At 47.8% G+C, this 12,370-nt stretch overlaps 1 protein-coding gene across 1 annotated transcript; it reads right to left on the bottom strand.

The window, feature by feature from the left end:
• Positions 1–340: 340 nt before the first annotated feature.
• On the bottom strand, positions 341–7,510 carry LOC142159393 (uncharacterized). The gene is made up of 2 exons (XM_075214253.1): positions 5,791–7,510; positions 341–3,557 (listed from the first exon to the last, which is right to left on the bottom strand). Exon 2 carries the CDS (start codon positions 3,544–3,546, stop codon positions 1,090–1,092), a length of 2,457 nt encoding a protein of 818 aa, XP_075070354.1. The 5' UTR covers positions 3,547–3,557; positions 5,791–7,510; the 3' UTR covers positions 341–1,089.
• Between the last annotated feature and the right edge of the window lie 4,860 nt (positions 7,511–12,370).

The following is a 12,370-nucleotide window of genomic DNA, read 5'->3' as shown; positions in this document are numbered from 1 at the left end:
GTTCAGGAATCCTCCCTGCACAGTAGGATCCTCTAGGATCCAGTATCACTATAGTCTGAAGTGCCCGGCCTGTCATGCTGACCTGGGGACGATTCCGACAAGTCCTCGCATTGTCCCATTGATAACATAAATGTAACAGTCGCGACTGAAAGTCATGTGAATGTCAGCGGCGCTATGTTGTAATGCTGGAATTCTGATTCAGTTTTTCAGCAAGTCGCAATTGTCCCCAGCTCGGTATGACAGCATCAGATTCTACTGTCGCTGTGAGAGCCGTCAGGATTACAGTCCTCGCACTAGTGATTACCACAATCTTACAAAGATGAAAGGAAAATCATTACCAGAATGTTCTCATATTTATTATAGCCAATGTCTAAACGTTATGTAAACAATATGGTGGAAGTCATTACACAACAAAACTACGTATCATCTCCGTGGGATGGATCATGTTTAACAGATCTATATCAGCTTTCTGGAGAGGCAAAGAAAAGCCTCTTCACCCCTCCTTTTATTACCCAAAAATAACAGAAATCTCCAGTCAGCAAAATATAACTGTGCACTTAACATAAATCAGCACGTAATAAATACTACTTCATTCCAAAGTAAATATCTAGACTTCTAATGTGTTTGTATAATTAGACAACCACCACCAAAAGTCCCTGATGGAAGAGTCATTGCCATGGAGCAGAGGACTTCACTCTAGAAGATGTTTAATGACTTGTTGGTGATGCTTTAGATTCTGCTGCACAGTGTCTTAGGTCATCCTCCTGGAGGACCTAGAAGACCTCATCCAAGCAGGCGTTTTAGGACTTACATGTGTCACTCCCAGATAGGCTCTCGTATACATCGTCATTGGGGAGTCTGTCTATTAGAGGATGGCTTGGAATGATGTTCAAATACTGAAGAAATTTGGTGACTGAGAGGTCAACTCCACTCTTTAATGTGATGGTGTATTATACAGTGCAGTGTGGACCTCTAACTGGTTTCTCTTCAATAACGATCCTCTTTTGATAAAGCTTCAAACACTTCTTATAGGCCGGTTGTCATTATCCAAAGTGCACTCTCTGGTGATCTGGTTATACCTTGTACTACTTAATACAATGTCTGCTCCAATGTGAATGTGATGTCATCCTCTTTTTTGACCAGCACCGTGTGGGCCTCCTCCATACTTCGGGCATGTGGTGCTTTTTGGAGATGAATTCTCTCATGACTCAGCAAAATTCCTCGGCGATTAAACCTCTTTCCACATTGGTTGCATCCATATGGTCTTTCTCCAGTGTGGATCCTCTGGTGGGTTGTCAGGTTGTGCTTCAGGCTGAAGCTCCGTCCACATTGATGGCAGGTATAAGGTCTCTCTCCTGTGTGAAGACGGATGTGCTTAGTCAGGTGCTGTTTTTGAATAAAACTCTTCCCACATATCTGACAGGGGTACGGCCTCTCTCCTGAGTGGATCCTTAAATGATTAATAAGGGTGTGCTTTTGGTTGAATGTTTTACAACACACTGAACACGTGAAGACACGTAGGCGTGGCCTATTATGGAAATGTTTTATTCCTGTTCTCACACACTGCTTCCCTTGCACCTCTGGCGTTGTGGCACCAAAGCTGGGATGGGGCTGATGGTTCCTCTGATGCTTATTCAGTGTCTCTCGACGGCTGAAGCTTTTGCCACACTTGGTGCACAAGTACGGTTTCTCCCCGGTGTGCATCCTCTGGTGAGTGAGAAGGTTGTGCTTGAGACTGAAGCTTCTGCCACAGAGATTACATATGTATGGTTTATCCCCTGTGTGCAACCGCTGATGTTTGGTTAGATGTTTCTTCTGTAAAAATGTTTTCTTGCACTGACCACATTCATGAACTCTTTCCCCATTGTGAAGATGCTCATGCTGCTTGAGATCCTGCCACTGTCCGAATATCTGACCACAGCGTGTGCAAGAGAAGTGTGCGGTATCCCTGTGGGATGCTCCATGCCTCTGCAGGCTCACTTGGCTTCTGAAGGTAGACCCACATTCGGAGCAGGTGTACAGTGGTGCTCCCTGAATATTCAAGCTCTCCCCATCTTCAGTGATCAGCATCGATTTCTGAACACTTGAACACCCAGATGGAGGAGCCATGGCGTCTCCACAGTGAGTTCTCTGATGCACCGTGAGGATTCCCCTTCGGTTGAAGCTCTTCCCACAGTCCGAGCAGGAGAAGGGTCTCTCCCCAGTGTGGATCCTCTGATGGGCCATCATATTATGTTTCACACTGAAGCTCTTCCCGCACTGCTCACAGGTGAATGGCTTCTCTCCTGTGTGCAGCCTGCCATGCTTTGTTAGGTGCTGCTTCTGGATGAAATTTTTTCCACAGATTTCACAGGAGTAAGGTCTCTCACCGGAGTGAGTCCTGAGATGGGTAATCAAAGTGTGCTTGTGCTTGAAGACTTTCACACAAACATTGCACTTGTACACTTTCAGTCCATGTAAAGGTGTCCATGGAACAGGCACTTTCATAACGTGGAAACTCTTAGGAGTAAACTTCACCTCCGTTAGATGATAAGATCTATTGGGTGCATCTCCTGAGGGAGACTGTTCTGGTGATGACTTGTGATGGATTCTCTGGTGGGCCTGGTAGGTACTTCGTCGGGTAAATCTCTTCCCACAGTCTTGGCAGCTATAAGGCTTTTCTCCAGTGTGTATTTTCAGGTGTGTTAATAGGTTGTGTTTCATGCTAAACCTTCTCCCACACTGAGTGCATCCGTAGGGCTTCTCCCCTGTATGTGTGCGGAGATGCTTTGTAAGGTGCTGTTTCTGTACAAAACTCCTTCCGCACTCAGAGCAGCCAAAGGGCCTCTCTCCAGTATGGATTCTGTAGTGATTGACAAATGTTTGCTTGTTACCAAACCGCTTTCCACATTGAGGACATATAAACGGTCGGGGATTCACCATCCTTGCTGCATCTTCTGGAGAATCGTTATCAACGTCTGCCGGTACTGAGCAGACCGAGGGACCACAGAAATTTACCATCTCTTCAGGCGGAGACGTCTTTTCTTTGCAGAGCTTCTTCTTTAGGTGACACCTCTGATGAGTGCGCAGATTTTCCCTGCGGCTGAAGCTCTTATTGCATTCGGGACAGGGGTACGGCTTCTCTCCAGTGTGAATTCTCTGATGGGTACTGAGGTTGTGTTTCAGGCTAAACCCACGGCCACATACTTGGCAGACATAGGGTCTCTCTCCAGTGTGCAGCCTCTGGTGCTTGGTGAGATGTTGTTTTTGGATGAAACTCTTCCCACACTGGCCACAACTATATGGGCGCTCCCCAGTGTGTATACGCTGGTGTTTTACCAGATTGTGCCTCTGTCCAAAACCTTTTCCACATATGTGGCAGTGAAAGGGTGTTTTCACTTCTACAGGAGACAGCCCCTGAGGATCTTGTCCAGTCCACGGAGTCTCATCCTTAAACTTCACATCACACAGCTCAACTAGTCCCTCTGAGCCACGAGGACAGCTTGACCAAAGCGTAGTGGTGATTGTCTCTCCAAACACTTCCATAGCTTGGGGGTCTCCATTCATGATCTCAGGATCTATAGGAGAAAATGGCAGAACTGATGTATAATATCAACTGAAATACACCAACTATATTATACTATACGATACCTCTCAGCATAAATGTAATATCAGGTCCAGTTGTAGCTCTGTAACTCTGTGGTGTCCTGTTTATCTGTCTCATGTTATACCTCTGATTCCAGATACCTGTGCACCAGATATCTAATGATTCATAGTTATCCCTCTATTACACCTGTCCTTATACATGTATGTCAGAGTACTCTCTATTACACCTGTCCTTATACATGTATGTCACAGTACTCTCTATTACACCTGTCCTTATACATGTATGTCAGAGTACTCTCTATTACACCTGTCCTTATACATGTATGTCACAGTACTCTCTATTACACCTGTCCTTATACATGTATGTCACAGTACTCTCTATTACACCTGTCCTCATACATGTATGTAAGAGTACTCTCTATTACACCTGTCCTTATACATGTATGTCAGAGTACTCTCTATTACACCTGTCCTTATACATGTATGTCAGAGTACTCTCTATTACACCTGTCCTCATACATGTATGTCAGAGTACTCTCTATTACACCTGTCCTTATACATGTATGTAAGAGTACTCTATTACACCTGTCCTTATACATGTATGTAAGAGTACTCTCTATTACACCTGTCCTTATACATGTATGTCACAGTACTCTCTATTACACCTGTCCTTATACATGTATGTCACAGTACTCTCTATTACACCTGTCCTTATACATGTATGTCATAGTACTCTCTATTACACCTGTCCTTATACATGTATGTCAGAGTACTCTCTATTACACCTGTCCTCATACATGTATGTCAGAGTACTCTCTATTACACCTGTCCTTATACATGTATGTAAGAGTACTCTCTATTACACCTGTCCTTATACATGTATGTCAGAGTACTCTCTATTACACCTGTCCTTATACATGTATGTCAGAGTACTCTCTATTACACCTGTCCTTATACATGTATGTCACAGTACTCTCTATTACACCTGTCCTTATACATGTATGTCACAGTACTCTCTATTACACCTGTCCTTATACATGTATGTCACAGTACTCTCTATTACACCTGTCCTTATACATGTATGTCAGAGTACTCTCTATTACACCTGTCCTTATACATGTATGTCATAGTACTCTCTATTACACCTGTCCTTATACATGTATGTCATAGTACTCTCTATTACACCTGTCCTTATACATGTATGTCAGAGTATAGATGCTAAGTACAAAATATTACAGCCCCATACAATTATTGTACCTCAGAGATATACAGACACTGACGCACAGATCCGGGTACACTGACGCACAGATCCGGGTACACTGACGCACAGACCTGGGTACACTGACGCACAGATCCGGGTACACTGACGCACAGATCCGGGTACACTGACGCACAGACACACAGACCTGGGTACACTGACGGACAGACCCGGGTACACTGACGCACAGATCCGGGTACACTGACGCACAGACCTGGGTACACTGACGCACAGATCCGGGTACACTGACACACAGACCTGGGTACACTGACGCACAGACCTGGGTACACTGACGCACAGACCCGGGTACACTGACGCACAGATCCGGGTACACTGACGCACAGACACACAGACCTGGGTACACTGACGGACAGACTTGGGTACACTGACACAGACCCGGGTACACCGACACGCAGACCTGACGCACTGACGCACAGATCCGGGTACACTGACGCACAGACCCGGGTACACTGACGCACAGATCCGGGTACACTGACGCACAGACTTGGGTACACTGACGCACAGATCCGGGTACACTGACGCACAGATCCGGGTACACTGACACACAGACCTGGGTACACTGACGCACAGACCCGGGTACACTGACGCACAGACCCGGGTACACTGACGCACAGACATACAGACCTGGGTACAGTGACACACAGACACGGGAACACTGACGCACAAATGCGGGTATATTGACGCAAAGACCCAAGTACACTGACGCACAGACCTAGGTACACTGACGCACAGATCCGGGTATACTGACGCACAGACCCGAGTACACTGACGCACAGACCCGAGTACACTGACGCACAGATACATACACAGGTACACACGGAGCACGGCCAGGTATCTAGCCAATCAGTAGTGAGAGGCACATTGGGTCGGTAGACCAGTCATGAGAACATTTGACAGGTGATTTATACAGAAGAAAGTGGACTCACCAGTATGTGTCTTGTCACAAGTAAGAGGTCAGTTTTCTTAATGATCACTCATATTGGCTGGTGCACTCAGTGCATTGCCAGGCTGTCTCTCCCTGCAGTCTCTGCTCAGTGTCAGCCTGTCTCTCCCTGTTGTCTCTGCTCACTATCAGCCTGTCTCTCCCTGTTGTCTCTGGCTGTCTCTCCCTGCAGTCTCTGCTCAGTATCAGCCTGTCTCTGCTCAGTGTCAGCCTGTCTCTCCCTGCTCAGTATCAGCCTGTCTCTCCCTGTAGTCTCTGGCTCTCTCCCCCTGCAGTCTCTGCTCAGTGTCAGGCTGTCTCTCCCTGCAGTCTCGGGTCAGTGTTGGGCTCTCTCCCCCTGCAGTCTCTGATCAGTGTCAGGCTGTCTCTCCCTGCAGTCTTGGGTCAGTGTTGGGCTGTCTCTCCCTGCAGTCTTTGCTCAGTGTCGAGCTATCTCTCCCTGCAGTCTCTGCTCAGTGTCAGGCTGTCACTCTCTGCAGTCTCTGCTCAGTGTCAGGCTGTCTCTCCCTGCGGTCTCTGCTCAGTATCAGGCTGTCTCTCCCTGCAGTCTCTGCTCAGTGTCTAACTCCCATTGTCCTATAGATTGTAAGCTTTCGAGCAGGGTTCTCTTACCTCTCTGCCTGTATTTATTACCCAGTATTGTATTATTGTTTGTTCCCAATTGTAAAGCGCTACGGAATTTGCTGGCGCTATATAAATAAATGTTGATGATGATGATGATGAGTGTCAGGCTGTTTCTCTCTGCAGTCTCTTCTCAGTGTCAGGCTGTCTCTCTCTGCACTCACTGCTCAGTGTCAGGCTGTCTCTCCCTGCAGTCTCTGGCTGTCTCTCCCTGCAGTCTCTGCTCAGTATCAGCCTGTCTCTCCCTGTAGTCTCTGGCTCTCTCCCCCTGCAGTCTCTGCTCAGTGTCAGGCTGTCTCTCCCTGCGGTCTCTGCTCAGTATCAGGCTGTCTCTCCTTTCAGTCTCTGCTCAGTGTCAGGCTGTCTCTCTCTGCAGTCTCTGCTCAGTGTCAGGCTGTCTCTCTCTGCAGTCTCTGCTCAGTGTCAGGCTGTCTCTCCCTGCAGTCTCTGCTCAGTGTCAGGCTGTCTCTCCCTGCAGTCTCTGCTCAGTGTCAGGCTGTCTCTCTCTGCTCAGTGTCAGGCTGTCTCTCCCTGCAGTCTCTGGCTGTCTCTCCCTGCAGTCTCTGCTCAGTGTCAGGTTGTCTCTCTCTGCAGTCTCTGCTCAGTGCCAGGCTGTCTCTCCCTGCAGTCTCTGCTCAGTGTCAGGCTGTCTCTCTTTTCAGTCTCTGCTTAGTGTCAGGCTGTCTCTCCCTGTTGTCTCTGGCTGTCTCTCCCTGCAGTCTCTGCTCAGTATCAGCCTGTCTCTCCCTGCAGTCTCTGCTCAGTGTCAGGCTGTCTCTCCCTGCAGTCTCTGCTCAGTGTCAGGCTGTCTCTCTCTGCAGTCTCTGCTCAGTGTCAGGCTGTCTCTCCCTGCAGTCTCTGCTCAGTGTCAGGCTGTCTCTCCCTGCAGTCTCTGCTCAGTGTCAGGCTGTCTCTCCCTGCAGTCTCTGCTCAGTGTCAGGCTGTCTCTCCCTGCAGTCTCTGCTCAGTGTCAGGCTGTCTCTCCCTGCAGTCTCTGCTCAGTGTCAGGCTGTCTCTCCCTGCAGTCTCTGCTCAGTGTCAGGCTGTCTCTCCCTGCAGTCTCTGCTCAGTGTCAGGCTGTCTCTCCCTGCAGTCTCTGCTCAGTGTCAGGCTGTCTCTCCCTGCAGTCTCTGCTAAGTGCCAGGCTGTCTCTCCCTGCAGTCTCTGCTCAGTGTCAGGCTGTCTCTCCCTGCAGTCTCTGCTCAGTGTCAGGCTGTCTCTCCTTGCAGTCTCTGCTCAGTGTCAGGCTGTCTCTCCCTGCAGTCTCTGCTCAGTGTCAGGCTGTCTCTCCCTGCAGTCTGTGGGAGTCTCTTGCGACAACCAAACAGCCCTCCCTGCACACAGCATTATGGGAACTTTCTGCAGGGAGACGGGGAGGAGACAGAGAGAGATGCAGGAGAGGCAGACATGCAGGAAATAAAGAGACATGTAGAAGACAAAGTGACATGTTGGAAAGAGCAGGATATAGAGATACTTGTAGTAGAGAGAGAGCAGGGGACAGAAGACATATAGGAGCCAGAGACATGTAGGAGAGAGCAGGCAACAGAGAGACATGGAGAGAGAGAGAAAGAGCAAAAGACAGAGAGACATGTAGGAGACAGAGACATGTAGGAGAGAGATAGCAGGAGACAGAGATATGGAGAGTGAGAGAGTGCAGGAGACTAAGAGAGACACACACAAAAGATATGCAAAAGACAGTGAACGACAGAGGAGAGAGAGACATGCAAGCGACAGAGACATGTAGGAGAAAGAGAGCAGGAGAGAAAGACATATATAGGAGAAAGATGAGAGACATGGCAGAGATAGCACCTTCTGCCCAATTTAAAAAACTCTATCCCATGCGCATTGGCATTACCAAGCCTCCTTCTCCTGCGATGTGACCAGATTAGCTTACACAAGCCCCATGAGATTCTCTAACCAATCTCTTGACACATTTCCACCACAGTGACATCCTGGGTTTGTAGTTCCCCTTCCCAAGTCTCCCAGAACAGGTCTTTGACTCCCTCAGCCATAGAGTAACACAAAGGGCGAGAAACCAGTAGACGCCCGCAGCACCGCTCATTAACACAACAGGAGGTGTGCCAGGTAGCGCTCCCAGTCTCTCCGAAGTTACAAATGCCAGAAGCATCTGTATCAGAGTCCAATAGAAGCAGATATACCCTCACCACAGGCACTTATCTTTCTAGTCCATCTGCCACTATGACTTTTACAGTCGATCCCTGAAAGCAGGATCAACAATGTGACTGCTGAGGAGAGTGATTGAGGCCCCCGAGTGTCTCAGTCCTTCTTCCTGCAGGGTTCCCACTTAGACCAGGGACCTCAACCTGTGCTTAGTCTCTTATCTCCACGCCACACTCTGTTGGACTGGGTGTGGAGGGGACAGTCTCTTTGGGCTCACTTCCATTAGTCAAACAAGCCTGTCTCCATGACTCTGATTAGGTGCCCAAGTCCAAGGTGCTTGGGCCATGGTGCATTTCATACTTGGGTGATCCGTTTTCCTGCAGCCATAGCACTTTCTGTCCATTCAGGTCTCCAGCAGTCTCCAAGGGACCAGGCAGACCAGGGCCTTGCTTGGAGTACCCTGTTGTTTGGATTCTTGCCTGGAGGGGTGAACAGTCCCTTGGGGATGACTGTTAGATTGGTTCTTCTGCCTGTGCGGCTGAACTGTGGCTGTCACGTATTGCTCAGCCAACCTAGTCGCTGCTTATAATGTAGCTGCTCCCTGGTCCAAACCCATTCCTTCACTCCTGGTGCGCATCGGCAGTGAAACTGCTCTCTGCAGATGAAGTCTATTACCTCCTCCCAAGACTTGGTATCGGATCCATCCACCTACTTCATCATGAACTGCCACAGATTGTTGGGGAATTCCTCATAGGTAAAGTGTGTGCCCCATGGCTAAGTACTGAAACTTCTGCCAGTGTCCGGGGTAATAGCATAACGTTTTATACTACTTCATATCCTGCACGGCCCTCTGTGGCCACTCCGCGATAGGCTTCTACCTCACATCCTTGCATTGTGAGGACCACATTTCTGACCCACTCCTTTCTGGTCAAATCATTGTATTTACAGGTCATTTGAAACCCCTTCAAATGTCCATCAACATCTCCAATACTGTGCTAGGAAACTTAATCTCAGCACAGCTGGTAACTGCTCACTGTGGTTACCTCTTATTCCTCTCGTATTCCCCAATATTTTGATACTGAGAATTCTTCTGAGGCCGCCAGCTGCCCATTGTCATGGAGCCGAGGAGTTTGCGTTGCTGGTTTATTTGGGGGTACCTCTTACCGTCAGTAAGCTGCCATTACTTCCCACTCCCACTGTTGTTCTCAGAGCTGACACTCGCCTGCACACTAGTTGTAGGAGAGCAGCTACTGCCACCACCAGACTCCTTCACTGGCACCTGGAACCGCTAGCTTCTGGGTCTTGTGTGTAACTGCTGCTCTTTGCTGGTGACTGGTTGGTTTCTCATGATCGTTGTTTTGGATCAGGACTTCTGGGTAACAGACACAGCATTGACACAAGGCACTGGGTTCAACACAGGACAGCCCGGGAACAGACAGAATTTAGCTTTGATCTGTTAATCACAGAGTATAGCAGACATAGGCGTCGGGCACAATCTTGAAAGCAAAGTGACGGTTTAATGCTGTTAAATTGTTCTTATAAGGAGCGTACAGATGGAATACACTTTACATGGACATTACAGCTCTTTATATACAGTTTCTTACAAACGTTAGCAGGAGGTAGTTCTGCCTCCTGTCACTTATCCTAGCTGATTAATGCAGTCTGCACATGAATCAGACATAAGGGGTCTCACACCTTTAACACTGTAGCTAGTGGCATGGGTGAGTTTACTTGCTCAGCCTCCTCTCCTCCCCTAGAGAGTCCCACCTAATATATTTCCAAGGGACCTGCCCCAGGGTCTGGCTCCCCACTCAAGATGAAATTAGCTCCAGGGAGTGGGCAGCTGGATCCCAGGGAAACATTCCTCTGAGTGCCGCTGCTCTTTGCCTGATGGGTTTCCCAGCATTCAGGAGGCACAATTACAAGCAGATTTGTGTAGCGGTATAGTCAGGGTGCAGATTAGTGTGTAGCGGGATAGTCAGGGTGCAGATTTGTGTGTAGCGGAATAGTGAGGGTGCAGATTAGTGTGTAGCGGTATAGTAACATAGTAACATAGTTGATGAGGTTGTAAAAAGACACCAGTCCATCAAGTTCAACCTATTTTGGATCTCCTGCGATCCTGCACTTATATTTGAAATTAATCCAGAGTAGGCAACCGCCCATCTGTTTCAATTTTGAAAATCCCCCCAGACTCAATATTGCAATCCAATTTTTACCCTATATCCACTACTATCCTTTATTTTAAATTAACGGTCGTATCCCTGGATACACATTTCCGCTAAAAATTTGTCTAACCCTTTCTTAAACATATCTATTGAATCTGCCATCACAACCTTCCCTGGCAATGAATTCCATATCTTGACTGCCCTTACTGTAAAGAACCCCTTCCTTTGCTGGTTGTGAAATTTCCTCTCCTCTAACCTTAGGGGATGACCACGTGTCCTGTGTATGGTCCTTGGGGTAAAAAGTTCCCATGAAAGCTCTCTGTATTGACCCCTAATGTATTTGTACATAGTAATCATATCTCCCCTTAGACGCCTCTTTTCTAAAGTAAAGTAGTGAGGGTGCAGATTAGTGTGTAGCGGTATAGTCAGGGTGCAGATTTGTGTGTAGCGGTATAGTGAGGGTGCAGATTTGTGTGTAGCGGTATAGTGAGGGTGCAGATTTGTGTGTAGCGGTATAGTCAGGGTGCAGATTAGTGTGTAGCGGTATAGTGAGGGTGCAGATTTGTGTGTAGCGGTATAGTCAGGGTGCAGATTAGTGTGTAGCGGTATAGTCAGGGTGCAGATTAGTGTGTAGCGGTATAGTGAGGTTGCAGATTAGTGTGTAGCGGTATAGTCAGAGTGCAGATTTGTGTGTAGCGGTATAGTGAGGTTGCAGATTAGTGTGTAGCGGTATAGTCAGGGTGCAGATTAGTGTGTAGCGGTATAGTGAGGTTGCAGATTAGTGTGTAGCGGTATAGTCAGGGTGCAGATTAGTGTGTAGCGGTATAGTGAAGGTGCAGATTAGTGTGTAGCGGTATAGTCAGGGTGCAGATTTGTGTGTAGCGGTATAGTGAGGTTGCAGATTAGTGTGTAGCGGTATAGTGAAGGTACAGATTAGTGTGTAGCGGTATAGTCAGGGTGCAGATTTGTGTGTAGCGGTATAGTGAGGTTGCAGATTAGTGTGTAGCGGTATAGTGAGGTTGCAGATTAGTGTGTAGCGGTATAGTCAGGGTGCAGATTAGTGTGTAGCGGTATAGTGAGGTTGCAGATTAGTGTGTAGCGGTATAGTGAGGTTGCAGATTAGTGTGTAGCGGTATAGTGAAGGTGCAGATTAGTGTGTAGCGGTATAGTCAGGGTGCAGATTAGTGTGTAGCAGTATAGTGAAGGTGCAGATTAGTGTGTAGCGGTATAGTCAGGGTGCAGATTTGTGTGTAGCGGTATAGTGAGGTTGCAGATTAGTGTGTAGCGGTATAGTGAAGGTACAGATTAGTGTGTAGCGGTATAGTCAGGGTGCAGATTTGTGTGTAGCGGTATAGTGAGGTTGCAGATTAGTGTGTAGCGGTATAGTCAGGGTGCAGATTAGTGTGTAGCGGTATAGTCAGGGTGCAGATTAGTGTGTAGCGGTATAGTGAGGTTGCAGATTAGTGTGTAGCGGTATAGTGAAGGTACAGATTAGTGTGTAGCGGTATAGTCAGGGTGCAGATTAGTGTGTAGCGGTACACTCAGGACATGTGACATCTCTTATGCTCCCTTATAGCTGGGCAGTGGGGTCTGTCTTATAACAACTCTCGCTGCTCGTAGAGCTTTGCAATAAAAGTTTTTGAAATATTGGTGTTG

Source organism: Mixophyes fleayi, chromosome 5 (genome assembly GCF_038048845.1).
Source record: "Mixophyes fleayi isolate aMixFle1 chromosome 5, aMixFle1.hap1, whole genome shotgun sequence".
NCBI lineage: Eukaryota > Metazoa > Chordata > Amphibia > Anura > Limnodynastidae > Mixophyes > Mixophyes fleayi.
The sequence above is the reverse complement of the archived record's forward strand: the minus strand, read 5'-3'. Positions and strand labels throughout refer to the sequence as shown.